Source organism: Struthio camelus, chromosome 30, assembly GCF_040807025.1.
Source record: "Struthio camelus isolate bStrCam1 chromosome 30, bStrCam1.hap1, whole genome shotgun sequence".
NCBI lineage: Eukaryota > Metazoa > Chordata > Aves > Struthioniformes > Struthionidae > Struthio > Struthio camelus.
This window is the reverse complement of record NC_090971.1, coordinates 5008812-5028977: the sequence shown is the minus strand read 5'-3', so window position 1 is coordinate 5028977 and position 20166 is coordinate 5008812. Positions and strand designations below refer to the sequence as shown.

The 20166-nt window shown below is 42.8% G+C and overlaps 1 protein-coding gene across 1 annotated transcript; it reads right to left on the bottom strand.

Moving 5' to 3' along the window:
• Positions 1–17708: 17708 nt before the first annotated feature.
• On the bottom strand, positions 17709–19300 carry LOC104144188 (scale keratin-like). Its single transcript, XM_068922217.1, has 2 exons — positions 19227–19300; positions 17709–18713 (listed from the first exon to the last, which is right to left on the bottom strand). The coding sequence occupies exon 2, from the start codon at positions 18691–18693 to the stop codon at positions 18331–18333; it is 363 nt and encodes a 120-aa protein (XP_068778318.1). The 5' UTR covers positions 18694–18713; positions 19227–19300; the 3' UTR covers positions 17709–18330.
• Positions 19301–20166: the final 866 nt, after the last annotated feature.

Below are 20166 nucleotides of genomic sequence, written 5' to 3'. Positions count from 1 at the left end.
AGTGGCGTTTGCCATCTAGTAATGTGCATGTATATATAAAAACATATATATATATATATATATATATATACACATACACACACACTTATTTTAAGACATCCCAAGCTAGTAATGTATAACATTGGAATACAGTTATAGCTGTGAACCAGTGCAATATTTAAGTTTCAGCCTCTTTATTTAATTAACAAGGTTTAATTGACCCCTTCCTCTTGAGGCTTAGGAGAACACAGCCTTACATTTTAACACCTGCACCTACCAATGGCTACTGCTGAATGGCTACAAAAGCTCGCCTACGGAAGAAAAAAAACAGAACTGATATTGCTGATCATTGCAAAGTATTGACACAGGCTTCATTCCCAAGATAAACATTGAGGGCAACATCCTCAAAATTATAAAAGAACTTAAAGACAGAGAGCTTACCTGGTTCACAGAGAAAACCAGATGAAGGGAAGTGGCTGGTGAACGCAGAGTAAAAACTGAGCTTTATATACCCTTTCAGACTGCTGCCAGGTATGCAACACGCTTTTGTGCATGGAGCTTAGTTAGCCAGCAAAATATTTTGCTGCGTAAGCGTCTTCTAATTGTTATAAGTATTTTGATATCTGATAATGATTAGTAAATCAGCCTCATATCATACAATATGCGCAACACACCCTTTGTCTTACTTTAATCACTAAATAGTTTTTATATCCTTTTTATTACTAATGTCATCTCCTGACCTCATTTGAATTGCAGTGGCAGTGACTTGAGCTGTTTGCTTAGGCTACCTTTAAGCAAGCTAAAGACACGAGTTTGGTTCTCTGAGGAGAAATATTTTTTTGTTCTGCAAAAGATCCCATTTAAACTCAGAACTGCAGAGAGTTGGGAAAATTGCAAATTTCATCTTTGCATCTCCTCAGATTGGGCAAATCATTTTCCCTGCCTATTTAACATCCACTCAAATAACTGCTTATAAAAGTGCTTTACCAAATTTCCAGTGTCGTTTAAGCGTGTACAAAGAAGCACCATGGGAGAACGTGAGGTATTTTTGATATCTTCCTTCTCCTTTTGTCATCTTTCAGGAGATCTGAAATCTGGGCAAGATGCACTGCCACTGCCCAGAAGATGTAGTCTGAGAAAAAATAAAGTCTTTTTGGACAAGCAATGCATGTGCATAGAATGTGTCTAAGGTTGGTTGAATCTAAAGCAAAGTATAAGCATCTTAAAGGAGCAAAGACTCTTTTTTCAAGAAAGCCACTCCAGTATTCCTAGACTAGTACTTAAAAGTCTTATATATTAGTAGATATAGAAAGAAGTCTCCACATAGGAAGATATCTCTCTAAGCAAAATTTTCTTTATCAATAATCAGAAACATAGGGAAAACATTAGATGTGATGAATATTTTTGTGACATTATAACATATAAACATGACACTGATATGTGCCAGCAATATCAAACACCCTACTTTAATGCTTTATTTCTAAATCAAAGAAAAGTAATTCTAGGTTTTGGCTCAGTCATAGTCATTGGGTGAAACTAATTGCAACCTACCCGAAACTAAATGGTTGATTTTCCAAGCTCTTCCACTTTTCACATTATGTTTAATGTTTCTATCACACACTTCTGGTACTTTCAAACCTGGTCAGAAAATGGAGCATGGGGAGCTTATTTGGTTAAGATCTTGCATCAGAATGAGAGCGAGTTCTGTCAGGCATCAGTGGGCAGCCCTTGATTTAGCAGTTTTGATAGTCAGCAGTTCTTCCTGAGCTCCTCAGCCAATGTGAACCTTCCCAGTTTCCTGCAGTTGAGTTGAGAAATACCAAATTACAAAAAGGATTCTGGACACGAAATTGCTACTTCTCCCCACATTGCAGCACCACTCGGGTGACTTCTACAAGCCACCCAACTATTTGCAATTCAGACTTTAAAGAAGAAAAATAGAGTATTATGTACAAAAAATTTATGAGCTTGATACATCTCTCAGCCAGATGCACCTAGACTCGCTCCCTTTTCAGCTCTAATAAGGGCCAGGGATGATACCAGCTGCTAGCTGACTTTGTCAGAGTTGGAGGATAAAATAAAATATAGGGTGAATAACACTTGTCGAGTGACTTGTAATTGGGAATAAACTAATGATCACAACACTTATGAGAACAATTAGAACAATTACAGAAATAATCCATGCAGCAAAACATAGTTTGGTAACACATAAGGAGCTCTTGCACAAAATGTGGCTCACATCCTACCAGTGGTCTAAGAAGGTATATAAGAGCACTGTGAACAATTCAGTCTCATAACTACTGCTCTTCTACAACTTCTTCTACTCTTCTCCAGAGTTGGTAAGTTGGATTTCTTTCATTCCCTTTATGAACAGTTAGGAAAATGTTTTCATTATTAACTAAGGGCTCAGTCTTGCACAGAAAGTGTAATGCTCAGCAATGCTGTTTGTCTTTTCTAATACGTAGGTATATATATTTGTAGTCATTTATGTGTATGCCTTTTTTGGACACAGATGTTGAATTATAAGACTGGAGTCTCCTACTTGCTTTGACTAGCTCAATATTGTTAATTAGCTCTGTAGTTGTGTATTAAAATCCTACAAAATCCAAAGACACCCAGAGCTTGGCTTTGCTCTCCATGATTATCTGCTTGTATATAGCAATAGAAATCAAGTTGGGAAGTATTAAGTGTGTTATTATATGCATGCTCAATAACACTTAAGAGAAAGAAACATGGATCTTTCCAAACTCTCTTCTTATATCCCTTTTGCATGCTTGCAAATGAGCTTAGATCTACAAGCTCTATTCCTTCTGGCTTTTGAGCATTGCACTTATGCTGTATCACATGCTGCAGGTTTATCTCCATCACACAAGATGTCTTTGGGTGGACAGCTCTTGAGCAGCAGATGCTCTTCACCATGCGAAGTGACCTGCCCACAGCCATATGCCAATGCCTGGAATGAGCCCTGCGTCACCACATGCAGTGACTCCCGTGCCGTGGTCTACCCACCACCTGTGGTCATCACTTTCCCCGGCCCCATCCTCAGCTCCTGCCCACAGGAGAGCATCGTGGGCACGGTGCTCCCAAACCAAGGGGGCTTCATGGGGATAGCAGGCTCTGTTGATTCTGGGGTCTCATTTGGTTCTGGGGGCTCGTATGGAGGGGACAGTTCATTAGGCATGGGTGGCTCATATGGTGGGGGCAGTTCATTTGGAATGGGGGGCTCGTATGGAGGGGGCAGTTCATTTGGAATGGGGGGCTCGTATGGAGGGGGTAGGTCGTTTGGCTCTGGGGGCTTGTACAGTGGTAGAAGATCATTTGGCTCTGGGAGTTCCTATGGAGGTGGCAGGTCGTTTGGCTCTGGGGGCTTGTACGGAGGAGGCAGTTCCTCCTGGGTTGGGGGCTTGTATGGAGGGGGCAGCTCCTTAGGCTTTGGGGGCTCCTACGGAGGAGGCAGGTCCTCTGGCATGGGGAGCTCCTCCGGTTATAGGAGGTCGTACACTTCTGGAGTGTCCTCCCTGGGCGGAGGAAGCTGCAACGCCGGTGGCTTCTGAAGAGGCTGCGTCCTCTGCTGTGGCAGCCCTGGGCTGCGCTCACTGCAGAGGAGAAGCTGCAGCCCGGTGATGTCCAGCCGACCTGCTTGCCGGCGTGCGTGGAGCTGCAGCCCTTCCCAAAGCCCTGGGAAGTGTTCTCTGTGCTCTGCATGATGGTCTCTGTCAAACGTACGCTGTACTTCTCCTGCCATTAAAGCTATGCTGCATTCAAATTCAGTCCTGATTTTTTTCTTTGTAGTTTATGTTTTCAAGTTTTGGGGCAATTCTGCAGTAATTCTGAGAAATTGTAAGTGTCCTGAAAGTCTGAAATGCAAATCACGCTCCTTTATTTTGCAACAGAGTTGTGTTCCATGGGGAAACACAAGTCTTACGTGACATGCTTTAGCATTTGCTAGTGTTGTCATCTGGCATAGACTCGAAAGGGTAAATCATCTGCTGTCTTCCTAGAACTACTAAATAATTGCAGACAAGCTCCTCTTGAAAATAAGGACCTACAATATCAGTTAAGTTCATTGTAACTTAACAATTCTTTTACACGAAGGTCTCTTTTTTTAGATTTTCTTAATGAAACACCTAATACTCAGATTTGTGCTCACACATGCCCTTCAGCTCTGCCTTGATGGAGTGCTCTCTATCCTCTTAATTATATTGAGATACTTTCCTGTAACAGCATAGCATGTCTTTTGAATCTGGTCAGACTACTCTACTGACTAATAGTGAAGCACCGGTATGTGTCTTTATAAGAATGAGACCTAAACGTGTATAAGTTTAAAAAAAAAAAAAAAAAGACAGAAATAACAACTATGATTTACTCTTGTCTCTCCCATGCCCCTGACAGTCTGGTTAGGCAACAAAGAGAAAAGCAAGGCCGCAGCAGTGAGCCCTTATGGATGTTATCTGTTCAGTGAAAGTACCAAGCAGGAGGAAGGTGAATCTCAGATCTCTACTCAGATTTAGCACAAGGGGAGGAAGCTCTTTCCATCCCATGTCTGTACTGCCAGAAATGGTTCCTCTGGCTAGTTTAAAGCTAGATCTACTGTGTTTATATGAATTGTGGCCATAGTTTTAATGGCAATGTAGACATAACCATGAAGTTTATTACTGAATTGTACAACTCTTCAATATTTTCTGAATTTAATCAGAAATCCTGCAACAGCCGCTTCTCTCCTGGCATATGTGCACATCAGATTTCCTTTCTCAGATCTTTGTGGGGTTCTACGTGCTGGAATGAAGATATGGAAGTGATGGGTTTGGAGACTGGATGCTGGTGCCACATCACAACCATAAATGAATATTACCCAATACTTTATCTCTGCTCCATAACTTCTCCTTAAATTATCATACACCTTTTGGCTGAACACCCACTTTGATTTGAAGTCCATAGGGAATCCATTCATCTCTGCCAAGTTATTTCAGAGATTAACTGTATTTCTAAATAAATGTTTACATATTCTCCCTTCTCTAATTGCAATGTTACCTACCCGGAGAATCTTCCCAGTTTGTAGACACTTGCGCTGTTTGAAGTTTCTTCTTGGTCTGATTTCACAGAAACTATCCAGCACACTTGATTTGTTCATTTTAGGGAAGGAGAGCATAAGAGGGGTTACAAAAACGTAAGACATTACCTCAAAGAGAAAAGCAATAACTCCACCCTTAAATCCAGCAGGAAAACAAGAGAGAAAGCATATCTTTATATTACAACAATAGCAATATAAATTGCTGTAATAAGAACAGTATTGGCAATTTCAGTTTTCCAGTTATCTGAAATACTTTAGCAACAGTGATGGTACAATTACTTCTTGATTATTGATTTTATATAAACAAATAAATATAAATAGGAGAATACACACACACACACACACACATACATATATACACACACACACACACACACATATATATATGTATGAGAGAACTTGGCTGGCTCCAAAGCTCCCTCTGGACTGGGTCCCAGTGAAGGATGGCAGGCCTGGGGTGGTGCGGCCAGCTCCTGCACGCAGCTCTGCTCCTCCTGCTGGGCTTTGCAGAAAATGCTCCCCAGTAAGAAATGTGGCAAAGGCGTGAACAGCAGAAGCTGGAAGTGTCTCTCAGGCAGCCAAATACAGGGCAAATGATCCAGCAGGCCACTGCCCTGCGAGCTTGGCGTTAGCAGGTGCGTTCATGGACTGATGTTGCTTTTCCAAAGTCTGAAATGTGCCATCAAGACTGGCCTTTTCCCTGCTTCCCAACAACTCCCGACAGACACACTTCAAAGCCTCTCCTGGCAGCAGATCTACTCTCCCATGTAGACTGGTGGGGTAAAAGTTACATGTGTACATTTGGTTGGGCAGTACTGGCCAAGCTGTCACTGGGCTCTTGGGGTCTGCCAGCCAGAACAGAGGGTATACGCACACATTGCATAGTTTCTGGGTTTGTTTCCCACCTTCTTTTCCATACATATACAACATTTGTGTTTATTATTTATGTTGCAACTGCTATGCTATCAATTATCTCTTGGAAGCAAGGTGACTTTGTAGGATCCTCTAGGCAAGAACACTTATTGAAAAATGTTCTGAGGAAATGCTTTCAAATAGTTTTGGAAACACCCACTAATGTTTTATACATGCAGAGTATTGTGGTGTTATGAAGTTAATAATAGGTTGCTAGTATTAAACTCCACAGGACTGAATCATAGCGTCACTTTGAAATATGTATGTCAGGGCCACCCACGTGATTCTCTGAATCAGGTAATGAAAAACACCTTGGAAGTTTGGATTGCTTTGTTTTTTTGATTGAAAGCCAGCTTGGCATTTGTTATCCTAATCATGCTATTTAAAATATATTGGCCAAATATTCACCATTCCACATCAAGGCATATTTACCTATTTCAATAGTATTATACTTCTATCATCTGGGGGGGCTGGGTCATTGTAAACATGTCATGAAAAATTGCTGTGTCTCAGCAAGTCAAGTCAGGGACAAATAAGATATGGTAACTCCTAGCTCTCTGTTCAGCCTTCCTGAGTAATCTCAGATGAATCAATTGCTCCTCTTTTTCCTGGCATACCTGTACACTAAAGACAATTAAATCAGCTTTGCTAGCTTTCCCAGAGCGTTGTTCGATTCTCCCAGGTTTCCCATAGCATGCTTCTCCATGCTCATAGGCATTTTTCTGACACAAGTGTGACCATAACCACTGTGGAAGGGACTGGACAGACAGTGATCTCATCCAAATCAGACAGAGCAATTCCTAGATCCCTCTCACCATCCCTTTTTAGCCAAAAAAGCTTTCTCTCCTTGTGCTTCTTCCTTATTGCATAGGGAAAACTATATTGCAGAGGAGGAGACCTCTCAAGCTCAGCTGTGGCCAAGGCTGCCACATCAAGCCCTCGCGTGGTAATATATTCTCATCTTGGAAGTACCTTGAACATCATGTGAGGAGCTGGGCCACCATGGGCAAGGCTTGGCTCTGCTAGGAGTGTCTTTCCAAGACAATCCTGACACTACAGTCATGCAGTGACTGTTGTTTCTGTAAACACATCCTAACAAGCTTTAAACTAGCTAGCTTGCTTGCTACTAATACTAGGGTAGGCCCTTATGCACTCTTGGAGGTGTTGATGCTAAGCATAAAAAACATGTTCCTTTTTTCTAAGGAACTGCAAGGGTCAGTCCCACTGTGCCTCTGGTGAGCCGCAGGACTGAAGGGGCTCCTGTGCCAGTCTGGGTTTAGTCCTGCAGGCCATCTTCCCATTGTCCAGGCTGCAAGCATGGCTTTGATGCTTACAATTGGGAAATGAAAAGAATTTGCGGATGGGAATGTACATTTCACGTGCTGGTGAGAAGAGGGTAATCAACACAAACACTAAGCAAAACAATTACTGTAATTACATGCCAAATTTTGTTTGGGGAGTAATGGAACCTAATGCACAAATATGACATTATTTTCTTGCATCAGCCTGGTGGTCAAGGAAGGTATATAAAACCATTCATGATTCAGAAACCTTCCAGCAGGTTCTCTTGACTTCTCCTCGGTGAACTGAGTAAGTTGGATTCTGGTGTAGCCTTTTACTGCTAAGAAACGTCACTTTTGAAATCTTTGGGTTTACTTCAGGACTGCATTTTGGATACATATTCTGTGATTCTCTACAATATTCAGGAGTTTATTTTCATAAAGGAGCCATTTGCTAACTAATCATTTCGAGGCATTGGTGAACTGAGGTTTGAAAATTCATTTGAAATCTAGATTATGTTAAAGATATCTAAGTTCCATTACTTTGGGGAGATTTAATGCATTTAGCCTTAAAATATCTTAGCCAGCAGTATACATTTAGCAGCATTGTTCTGGACTTGTGGCTTCTGAATTTCATCTAATTTTGGAAAGAGGCATCATGCGTAAATATGGAGATAGGTGATATGAATCCTGAGATGGCAAGACAGCTAGACTGACCCCCCCAGAGCAGAGCCAGCTGTTAGGATGTAGTGTCTCCAGGGATGTGATATTATATAATGGGCCAGTTTAGGGCTCCTAATCTGTCTTCTGAAATAGCTCATGCTGGACCCTCTCAGGGAGCAGCTGCTGGACCGAATGGACCAGGACTCCGTTATAGCCAGGGAACTTCTACAGCATCTGTCAGTGTCGTTACATAGAGAAAATGAGAACCCGGAAAATCTCTACTATATACTACTACTTGCTCTTATGTAAAACATTCAACAGTCTGTCAAATAATGTATATAAATATTTTGTACTCTATGTATGGATGTGGTTTTTTAGCTGTCTACAGCTTTCATTCTGCTGTAGGCTTTCCAGCTTAATTCAAAAATATAGAGTTAATAGCTGTAATAGAGGGAACGGGTAGGAAGTTGAAGATAAGGTCTCAATTTGAACTGAAAGGTTAGAAGTTCCAGGTGAATAATGTGTATTTTGGCAAAACAATAACAGGAAAAAAAAAAGGGGAGGGAAATAGCTTGAGACAAACTAAGCCTCCCCCGCCTTTTCCCACTTTGCTGCTCAGCCAGATGAAAAATAAGTAATCACTTTTGCTAAAACCAAAATATTTCATTTCATCTGAAACAATGCATTACCTAGCTCTTTCATTCAATCTTTTGATTTTGAATTTGGATAAATTTGCACTGATATCTTGAAATGGGTTTTTATGGCATTTTTCCAGATTACCTCCCCATCCTTCAATTTATTTCAAAAGAAAGAAGTCATAAAATTCAGCCCAGACTTGTGAACAGTTTTACTCCCTCTGAAATTAAAAAAAAAGAGAGAGGGAGCACAAAGCAAAGTGGAACAGGATGCTGTCAGCCTAGCTGTCGATCCGTGTCTCTTCAGAGCTCATGCTAGCTTAGTCTCACGCACTGATCCTCTCCTACTGGTTCATTTGGTTTTATATTTGCTCCCTCCTGTGCCTCTCAGGTCTACTCCATTGTGGCAAGATGTCCTGCGAGAAAACACTATGCAGTGAGCCATGCTCTGCGCCATGCGAGGCAAAATGCCCTGAGCCCCTTGCCACTGCCTGCAACGAGCCTTGCGTGGTGGCCTGCCCCGACTCCCGGGTGATCATCTTCCCGCCACCTGTAGTCGTCACCTTCCCAGGGCCCATCCTCACTACCTACCCACAGGAAACACTCGTGGGCTCCACTGAGTCGGCAGAGCTTGCCCAGGTCCAGGCAGCCACAGGGGTGGCTGCGGTGAAGACGGCTCCTGAGTGCGTGGAGCCCTGTGTCCAGCCCTGCGTCCAGCCATGTGTCCAGCCCTGCGTCCAGCCATGTGTCCAGCCATGTGTCCAGCCATGCATCACTCAGTGTACCCCGAGGTGTGAGCCCCTGTTCGTCCCGCAGTGTGCCCCAAGGTGCGAGGCCCCGTGTGCTGCTCCCAGGTGTGTCCCCGAGTGCTCCTACAGCTACTCAACCCAGTGGACCCATCCTTGCAAGAGGGGCATCTGCAGAAAGGTCTAATCAGCTTAAAACTAAAAGAATACTCATGGGAACAGAACAAGCAGAGAAGTGAAAGAATATGGCATTTGGTTTATAGGCACGGCTTTCAGGGTGCTGAGGACCGCGACTTCCTACCGAAGTCAAGGGAAGCACTTCCAAAAATCAGGTCCCAACATTGCATTCTAATATAATGCTTGAGCTTAGATTAATGAGCTCTATCTTCCTACAGCTTTGCATCTTACACCTGTGCTTTTAACTTTCTCTGCCCGGTTTGACATTGACTGTACTTTCAAAAACGATCACATGTGGGGACTGAAAATGAAGTCTGAATGTCAGACTCAGCAAGTGTAAGAAAAATGAACATCTTCATGAAGTGTGTCACGTTGGAATGGGGAACTGGTTTTAGCTTTCTTGTCTCTAGAAATATATCCTTTCTAGCCTGCATTATTCTCTCTGCAAATGTTTACTCCACTTCGCATTTACATTAAATTGCTGCTGCATCAAACCACTGGCCTTCTGAACCTCCTTTTTCCTCTGCTACTTATTTGCAATGCTCTTTCAGCAACGCCCAGCCTTGTATATATAGAGGGACTGAAGCTGGCCTGGAGACTCTTTTCAGACCGCTCAAAACATGACACCCAGGGAAAATGAAGGATATGATTCTGCTGTGCAGGATCCTGGCCAAAAATGTGATGTTGCTTGTATAATCCAGGCTGCAGTCCTGAACAAATGAGCAGAATCCCTATTCACAGAGAAACGTGGTTCTGCATTTTCTAGGTAGAGGCCTCCAGATTTTAGCAAAATGTGTATTTTTAAAGAGTGTCCTGCTCTACGTCATGGAACTAGTCCTTCCACTGGAACAGTGAGCATCATATTCAGTCCTGTTTGGAGGCCTTATTTTTCTATAAACAAAACCGAACTATATTCAAGATATTTTTCATATTCCTGCATTAAAACTTTTCCACCTGGCTTTTGCAAGGAACACTTTTTCACATGAAAATGTTCAGTCATGTGGAGATCTGGGACATCAGTTTCTTACTAGCTCCTGGGTGTCCCAGTCAAAGCCCAAGGACTTTGGTCTGCCCAGTTGATGCGAGCAGCAGGTCCCTCTAGGCAGATGCCATTTAGGACCTGAAGTATGTCCTACTCATGCCAAGCAATTTCAGATGCTGTCTTTATACTAAAGATTATGTTCATTTCCTTCTTCTATGATGCCTACATACATGTACTTGTTTACTCAAGTCACGGTCTTTTTGTGCCATGTCATTTTGGCAATTATACCCACCCAGAAACGTCTCAAGACTTCTGCAGAACAAAGGGCTGAAAGGGCACTTCGCAGACAAGGTGTATTACACGTGTGAAGTGGTATGTTAATATAATGTTAACAGTATATTACTTGGGTTACATTCCCTAAGGCTCTGAAATGGCTGTGATTTGGGAAAAAAGGTCAGAATTTCATACACGTCATTCTCTCTATCTACTAAGGATATATATTTTTCTCTAGTAAACTGATGATTTTCACTATCAAGTTGCTTTGCTTTTGCTTTATGATGATTCCTTTTACGTTAATGACCAAGATGCTTGGCTATAGCTGGTCAGTCTGAGTTTATGAGAGGTGCTCAGGAAACACATTCAGACTCTTTAGCAGAGCAGTTCCAGGCCTACAAGTCCACTGGCCATGTGACCACGTTTTAAAACAAGTTGTTTTCTTAGCAGCTTAAAAAACTCAAAGCAGTTGTTATACCTCTATTGAGCACAGGTTGCTAGTTCAAAGGGGCAAAACACCATCACCCTAAGGTTTTTTTTTTGTTAAGGAAACTACTCAGATAACAATTTTGTCAAGCCCCAAGCTACCAGTCTGGAAAATTTGAATGCTGTGCGTTCACAAGTAGTAGTAACACTGGCACCAAAAACACAACTAATTCCAGAGGTTAAACAAATAGCATGTTTCAGGGAAAAGGGAAACACAGGAAACAGGAAGACCTAAGCAAGGAAACAGCTCTAGATAAAACTGCAAAGCTACCATCCCAAAGGACTCAGCAACAGCAGGAAACCCATCTTCTTCTGGCAGCTGGAAACATCTGATGGGAGAAGCAGAAAATGCCTCGTCCAGTGGATTTGGAGGTTCATCTCCATGGCCAGCTCCTGGTCCAGCCTTGGGGACGCTCTCCTGGGAAGGTCAGGCTCTCCCGTGTGCAGGGAGATTGCTGGGGCCGGATGCTCCTTGCCAGGGCTGCTGCCCTCCTGTGGCAAGCTCCTTTCCCATTGCAGCCAGGCTGCAGGTGCCCTCCGGGGTCTGAGCTCCATCCTGGGCTTGGTGCGCAGCTCCAGCTGGCGTCACTGGAGCTGCAGTGAAAAGTTGCCGTCAGACGTCAAAACCTCCTAATTTCCTTCCCACACGGGACAAGGCCTCCCTTTGCAAAGTTGTTGCCCACGCCTGTCCCAGCCTGGTGATAAGCCTGCACCAGTGCCATCCCTCGATCACTTCTGTCTACACTGTGAGGTGGTGCTGCCCATCACTTTCCTGGCTGTTTTACTTTTCACTGCTTTATGTCATTGTTAATGTTTTATGGAAAGCAGGGAGTTATTGCGTCACTTTTCATAGAAAAGATAATTGCTGTCTTAAAGCTAACTGACTTGCTACAGTGCAGAGGCTGTGACTATACTTAGTTGTTGCTGGCTTTTTACTGCTGCTGGTGTTTTCTAAACACCACAGCTAAGTTTTAGTTTTTGATAGCCCTGATATAAACAAAATAGCAGACAGCTTCTGCATGGCAGCACCTAAAAGCTAACTAGACAAGGCAAAAAAAAAAAGATGATTGGGAGGATTATTGTTTCATATTTACAAATGAGGTACCAACACACTAAGTGGCAAACGGGCAAAATAAGCTATCAAATATAAAGACTTTGGAAAGTCTGGGCCTCGTGGATTTGTGTGTTACCTGTCCACGACAAATGCCCTCGGTTATCTGCGCCTACAGTTATTCTTTAGAAGACCTGTGATAAAATGCAGTATTAAGGCCAGTACTGTGAACATATTAAAAAGATTGACAAGTAGCAACAATTATTCCATTGTGAGCAAGCGGCATTTTTAAAGCAGTCAGGAATGTTTCACCATGTGCTTGGGCAAGGACAGGGCAATGCCATATCCTTCATGAAGATTTAATCTTTGCACATGAATCAGCCCTGCAAATCATCACAGCAAGACACTTTAGCTTCCAAAATTTGAGTCAGTTAAGACATGATAATGAACCAAAATGTATTCTTTTGCAAAAGTAATGCATAAAAGGCAGATCTTCCCATGATGCAAATAACTATTCCCTCCCTGTAATGCTTTTATACCAGTATACAAAAATCAATCACCAGGCTCTAAAGTGGCAAAAGCAATAGATATATGCAAAATAAGAGAGCTGGAGAGACCTAACATTTTGCACATACACATCTGGAGCTGAGTACCAGCTGAAAATGTATCTGACCGCAACACCTCATGTACAGGCAGACCAAAGGCGTTTTAGTGGACAGAGAAACAGCCTGGTGTAATTAATGTGGTGAAGCCAGGATGGTGCCTTGATGCTGGTGGCTGCACTTTGTAGGAAAAGGTCAGGACCCAGCTCTGTACCCCGGGAGCGCTTGTCACTCCTCAGCACAACGAACACTTTCATTTCTATACTTAATCTCCTATGCTTTGCTCTTGGTTGATCAGCCTCTTGATCTCTAGACTATGTTGAGTCACTGGGGAGATCCCTGGAGTAACAGCCTGGGAAAGTCTTAGGCTTGCTCCAAACAGGGAGTTTCAGAATATGTTAATGACAGCGGTTCCCTGATCACAGCAATGTGCAGGATTATTAACAGTCAGGTAATTGCAAGACGCCCCAACATTGAGTAATCGCTCCTCTTTGAAATATAACATTGGTGGTGCTTCCTCAAGCAGGTCATGATGGACAGCACTGATGTTCAGGTTATGCCAGTTTAAACAAACCCTTTTGACTTTTTTTTTTTTTTAAAAAACTCAATGGGCCAAACCCTCACTTATCCCTGCAGCTGGGAGCCTGGTTATGGGCAGGAGCCAGCGTGCCTGCGGCGGAGGCTGCACTGCCTGCAGTTTCTCTCTGGGGGATGCTCTAATGTTGTACCTTACTGTTGTCTAGCATCTGAGGGATAGGTATGCCAGTACATTCACTGCTCTGGGCGTGTGCTGTTCCCAAAGCAGGGCTGGGAAGCCCATTCAGCTTCCTAGGAATGGGATAAGGAAGAGAAAATTAGCTCTTTCCAATAGGAAAGAGCTATGGGATGGTCAGAGCTCCCAGTAACAACAGCCTGGGATCCTCCAAGCGGCAACTCTCATCTATTCCAATTAATGTGTATCTGGATGAAATGGCTCCCAAAGTTGCATTAATATATAGTTCATCACTTCTGGCTCTTAGGCTTTTTTCAGAAACTTTTGATGCTGGACACAACTGCAGTATCCAGCCTGAGCAGTGGGTGTGCACCATGGCACCTCCAGGGTCCTGAGCTGGGGCTGTGCACGAGGATGCCCATCCTGTCCTGGCCCAGGCCTGCAGGGCAGAGATAGGGAGCAGGCTTGGTCTGACCTGAAAGGATAGATCACATATTCCCCATGTCCAGTTTCCACTGGTAGCTGTCAGCAAACCAACAGCCAAGCGACAGGAACTCTGAACTCATCCAGAGAGCTCATTCCTAAAGTTATTTTTTCATGCTGCAAATTATTCATTTGTTATTGAGTCACAGGCACTAGAGACCAAAGTGCTGACCAGAAGAAGTAGGAACGCTGAGGGTAAATGTTAGTAAAGGCACTGCTAATGCTATTAAAGCTAGTGTTAAAATAATTAGCACACACATCATTTCTTAATTCCTAATGCAACTGTTGCTGTTATGGTACCTATTAATTGTTAAATATAACTATCACTACTAGCACTATGGATTTATCCCTGGCAACTTTGTACGCTGTTATTTTATGCTTGTATGTTAAACCCCTTAGGAAAGACAGTGTCTCATGTCCTGAGTCTGTGCAGTATCTGTCCCTTTAGGGTGTCAAATTAAAGCATCTCAGCATTGCTGGCATTTACAAGCTACCTAATAAGGAGTACATAAATGCTAACCTGGGATTTTTGTGCTGAATTCCCAGGAGGTGGCTGAAAGGGCCAGTTTTTAACCAGTCTGGCTGGTTTTTGGTTGAAACATCACTGGCCCCTCTTTGCAGGAATGTGCCCAGGGCAGCAGCTGGATAAGGGAGCTGCTCATAAGTGGCAAGAGGAGCACGGCCCTGGCACAGTGCACTGGACCTCGCTGTTGCTTCTGCTCCAGCGTTGGCTAGGGCAACATCTCCATGAGACAGGGGTAAAAGGGTGGGAGCAAGCCCGCAGCTGTCTTGGCTTGCAAAAATTATAAACACTCAGAGAAATGACAGATGCCTGGTGGTGATAACCACGCCTCGCTTGACCAAGACCTCGGTTTCCAGTCAATGTAGAGCGTTTGCCGCAAGTTACTCTTCTTGATTTGCTTCTCTGCTTAAACCGTCCTCTGGACACAAACGCTCCTCTACCCTTTACTTCCAACCTCCAGATAAGGTTCACTGCCACTGCTGCAGGTGGGACGATGCAGCAGTCCTTCTGCCCTCCAGTTCGGCTAGATAAAACAGAGGGTGCTTCCTGTGTAGGCTGAGCAGCATTAACATGCCTCGCTGAAATTCATTCCTCTCTCATGTTTGTTTACACCCTTGCTGCTTGACAATTTAAGCCCCATCCATCCTTTGTCATACAGATTATGCTTAAATTATGTGGGCTGGATATGAGGAAGCTTGAGGCAATGCTTATCTGGGTTGCTCTAATTTTTTCCACAGAATAAAGGACTTCAAAGTGCCTCCATGTGATTAATGTTGTAGATGCACAGTGTCCTACTGTAATAAGACTAATGACGTGTTGCTACAGTTTTAGATCTTGGTAATGAGTAATAGTTTCACTTTAAAAGATGATCATATCATCCCTTCAAGCAGACCCTTCATAGACATGCAGGTCAAGGTTATTTTCTTTCTATAAAAGACAAATTTTTGTCTCTGCTCTCATAAAATTGAGTTATTATATTTGCAAGGCTTCTGGTCTTTACATGATGTAAATTTGCTCCTTCAATTGAAAAGGTGCTATAGGAGATTATCCTACACAGAACCTGAGCTTATACTGTAAAAAAGATAGAAAATCAACCCAGTAACATGCTAAACTAAGCTCTCCTAATTAAAACATCCATATTTCAAATAATACAAGCCCTCCTTTCCTTGCTACTCCGTTGTGCAAAGAAGCTATAATTCTCCATAGAAACGCATGCAGATATACTTTATCTCCACCTCTGCTTCCAGCTGGAGGCTTTAGATTTCTTCAACGCACAGAAGAACAAATTTGAGCCAAGATTTTCAAAATGTAATGAGGAATTTTGCATGCTTTGCTTGAAAAGAAACTTTTCATGCTGTCAGCTACAACTAGCTATCATAAAGAAGTCCAAGTCAGTTGTCAGATGAATATTGCACTATGCGGGGCTCAGAACTGTCTAACAATTAACGCTACACAAAATAATTACAGCAATTGAAGGAATGAACCTTGCAACAACATCTGATTTGCAAGTAGATTAGATTATTGCCAACACATGTGTCTTCTAGCCTCTAGGCAGCTGGAGGAATTGTATAAAAGCACTTGCAGCTCAAGGCTCTTTATCTGCTTCCCCTAACTTTTTCTCTTTTGTGAACTGAGTAAGTCTGATTTGGTTTAGCTTCAGTTTTTGGGTTTTTTTGGACTATTTTGTCTTTAGCTGTGGTGTAAAACGCTGGAACTCTGAGAATCTTTGAAATTGTCTGCTATAAATAAATCTTTGTTGCAATCAGTCTATTACAGGCTTTGAGAGATGCAGATTTTGGGAGGTAACATGGGGCTTTCAGAGTTGCATATGGGTTTTAGATACTCACTTTCCATTAAGTGTATGGGGTTCAGATTCTCTCCTTTGCTTTGTAGAATAGAGATTATTCTTAGGGTGGTTATTTAGCTGGATTCTCATCCAGTGCGAAGGCTCATGCCTTCCTACCTATATGTTTATTCTGCTGTTCTTGGGCATGGACTGGATAATCAGCTGCAGTAAAAACCTCTGTGTATTGCAAGTATTTTTGGGGGTGTCCTCATGGCCCTTGAGGTTAAGCCATGCCTGGTTTAATGTGTGAAAGAACTTGTTTTGTGGCCTTCCACGGTGCTCTATTAGAGCAATGAAAAGTTGTTCAGCCTTTCCTCTGTGCTGGATTTGTCCTGCTTAGTATCATCTGCTTTAAAATGAGTATGTTGTAAAGGGGTCAAAACAAGGCACATAAATCAAGTACAGCTGTAATAAGGAAAGCACAACTTCTAGTACCAAATGTATAACCTTGTACCCCAGACTTTGGGTTCAGGTCTTCCAAGTCATGAAATGTCTGTCTTTATTCTCCACATCAAGTTTTGTTACTACTAGCTCTGCTTATTGTGCTTATGAAAAGCCACATTGCAGAGCACCGACCTCATGTTCATTCTGCCTTAGCTTTTCCCTTACACCTCTGTTTCAGTGAAAAGACTTATTTTCCTTCTCAGTTGCCTGACTTCCCTTTTATAGAGTACAGTAAGTCTTCAATGGGCATCTGTGCAAAAGGCTTTCTTCTTCAACTTATAAGAGTGGAAGTTACTTTGGAAATAAGAGCATGGGTCCTCTCCCTCTGGTAAAGGATGCCCTTAAGAGACAAGGGAAATGATTCTTATGTGCATGCTTAAAGACCCTTGCAAAACCCTCTGTGCTGTCTGGGTATAGCTCCACCTGGGGACTCAAGCCAAGGTTTTGTATAGCTGTCAAGTGAGCTGGAGAGCTGCAAGCTCAAATCTGTTCTTAGTGCTGCCATTGGCAATTAGCAGAAGGGTTTTACCAGAAAATAAGCTTTTGAAAGGCACTGAAAATACTGAGGCCCAGTCACTTCTCCTTGTAAGCTTATGGGAGGGTGAAGATAAAACCTGTGCCAGCATGACAATTGAATCCCACCCCTTTCACCAAAAATCCTTATAAGAGATCATGGGGGTACATTCATGAGATGTGCATCATGTGCATGACATCTGGGCACTGTCTTTGCCATTAATTAACATCTAACAAAGCCTGGGTCTGAAATAAGGAATTATTTTAGTGTTGCTGACCAACAATTTCAAGTTGAGGAGAAAAGAAAACCAAAAGGTGAATGCTGTGATGCAATATATTTTAATTGGAATAGGGCAAGGACTTTAGAGCAGCAGAACATAGAACTACAGAGAGAGCACAATACAGTTGCTGGAGATTAATGTTGTCGTCATCTTCAGGGGCTGCAGTTTGTAAGATGGTCTGTCTTTGTTGGATCTATAGCATTTGACAGTTGAGATGGGTTGTCATATTTTCTTTTTTCAGATCCCAGACTGGATGAAATAGGGTTGATCCCATGATCGAAATAGAGCTTTCAGAAGTGTTTCCATTATACCTCAAAAGCCATGGAACAGTGGTCTGTATATTTAGAAAGGCTAGAATATACAGAGTCTAATCTTCACTGATGTTAGTCTTCCATAAACCACTTAAATTAACTAAGGTCTTTCATATACTCAGGTGTATGTCCCATCAAACACACTACATTGCAATGTTATTAGCAGATACCTAATCCAACAGAAAGGGAATATTTCTAGGCCTTGTTTCTCAGAATGGCCAAGTGCTCCCAGCTCACAAGGACTCCCACAGGAGCCCAGTAGGCTGTACCTCTGAAAGCCATGCTCTTCTGCTCAGTCACAAATTGGGATTTTGCTCTGATCCCTGCTGGGCCTTGCTCACAGGGACGTTCATGCGGGGCTTAGCAGGGCCCACAGCTCCCACGGCTGTAGGTTGTGGACCTGCGGGAGTAGCGAGGGTAGGAGTAGCCGCTGCCCAGGGAGATGCCGGACCCGAAGGAGCTGCCGGCACCCAAGTAGTTCCCACGGCCAAAGGGGCTGCCCAGGCCCAGGGGCTCTGAGGTGCCCACGATGCTCTCCTGCGGGCAGGAGCTGAGGATGGGGCCCGGGAAGGTAACGACCACAGGTGGTGGGTAGACCACGGCGCGGGAGTCCCCGCAGGAGGTGACACACGCCTGGTTCCAGGCGTCAGCGTAGGGCGCGGGGCAGCTCACGTTGCATGGTGGGTAGGGGCGGTAGTTGCAGACCTGTCCATAGAGAGACATTGTGCTGGGTGGCAGCAAGCCTGAAAAACACAAGGTGATGAGAGCACAGGTCAGGGGTGTGGGTACCTTTGTAAACAAGAGCCCTTGTATATTCAAGCCATGCAATATTCAGAAAGTTACTTATTTCTAGCTAGGTACAAAATCAGGTTGCAATTCATATGCAGAACTAAAGATGACTAGGTAATCTGTTAATGAAACTTTGCTAACTTCTAAGGCCAGGTGAGGACTTAGCCCGAAGTTTTTTTATTCAAAAACTCTTCCTAAAGCAAAGCACTCCTAGGCTCAGATGAAAGCAGTCAGCATGCTGTTTCTGAAACAAGCAGGCTGTTCCCAAGGCCCAACAGTCTCAGTGAGAAACCTGAGCTCTGCAAGTCCAACCAAGAAAAAGAAGTTAATGCATCTTTTCTATGAAAATAATATTGTTCCAAAAATACTCCAAGACATACCAAGTGTTCATACACAAATACATTAAAACTCTTATATAAAAGTTCATTTTTAAGCCATATAAAAGATTTGACTGAAGACAGACTTACTCAGGTCACCACCAAGTAGAAGCTGGGAAGAATGGTTGGAAGAGATCTGTGCTCCAAGCACTTTTATACGGCTCCTTAAGCACCTCTGGGGTCTGAGCCATGCTTTGGGCATGCAGTCCTTCCTAATTACAAAATAAGCTTTCCTGCATTTGTCACACCGATAGGTGGGGCAATTATTTTGCATGTTGTTTGTTACTAAGCAATTATCAGCTTGAATGGGGTTACATCCATGTTACAGCCTACAGATGCCTTTCATCTCAAAGCTTTAGGGACAGTATTCATCCTTAGTTTCTTTTTACTCATATCACAGAAACCAATTTACTTCCTTCACTTGTCTAAGCTTAAAAGTTCAGATCAGTAGGACAGTGAACTGCGGGTCTGACAAAATAACTTTTTTCAAAATAAAGCATGATAAAATCAAAATTATTTAAAGGTTTTGAAACCTTTTAGTTGCAAAGGAAGATGAAAATTTGAGACTTTAATTCAAAGCCTTAGCATGATACCTTCTGCTCCCTTTTATCTTTGTTGTCTTTTTCCTCAATGGGGGAAAAAATCTACAGTATGCAGCCCTCAGACACTGTAGTTATGGCATTCATCCTGCTCTGCACTAGAAAGAAGCAGTCTTACGACATGAGACCCTTTCTGAGGCTAATTTCTACAGACTTATTGTGAAGTGAGGGAGGAGAGGGAATGAGACTTCAGTGCTGCAAAACATTTCTTATGCCACTTTATTCCTGTTGAATAAAGTTCAATAAAATAAAATTGAATAAAATTCCTGTTGTGTAGGGGTGTAGTTTTAAAAAAAAAAAAGTCTTAACGGATTTATGTGTCAAGAAACATAGTTTACAACATTAAGCAACAGAGGTGCTGAATTAGGTTATATCTGATAATTGCATCTTGACAACAAAACTCATGTAAGCAATCATATCCCTGCCCCACT

Excerpts from the sequence above, each read along its gene's own strand:
- LOC104144188 (XM_068922217.1), bottom strand. The coding sequence starts at position 18,693 with ATGTCTCTCTATGGACAGGTCTGCAACTACCGCCCCTACCCACCATGC.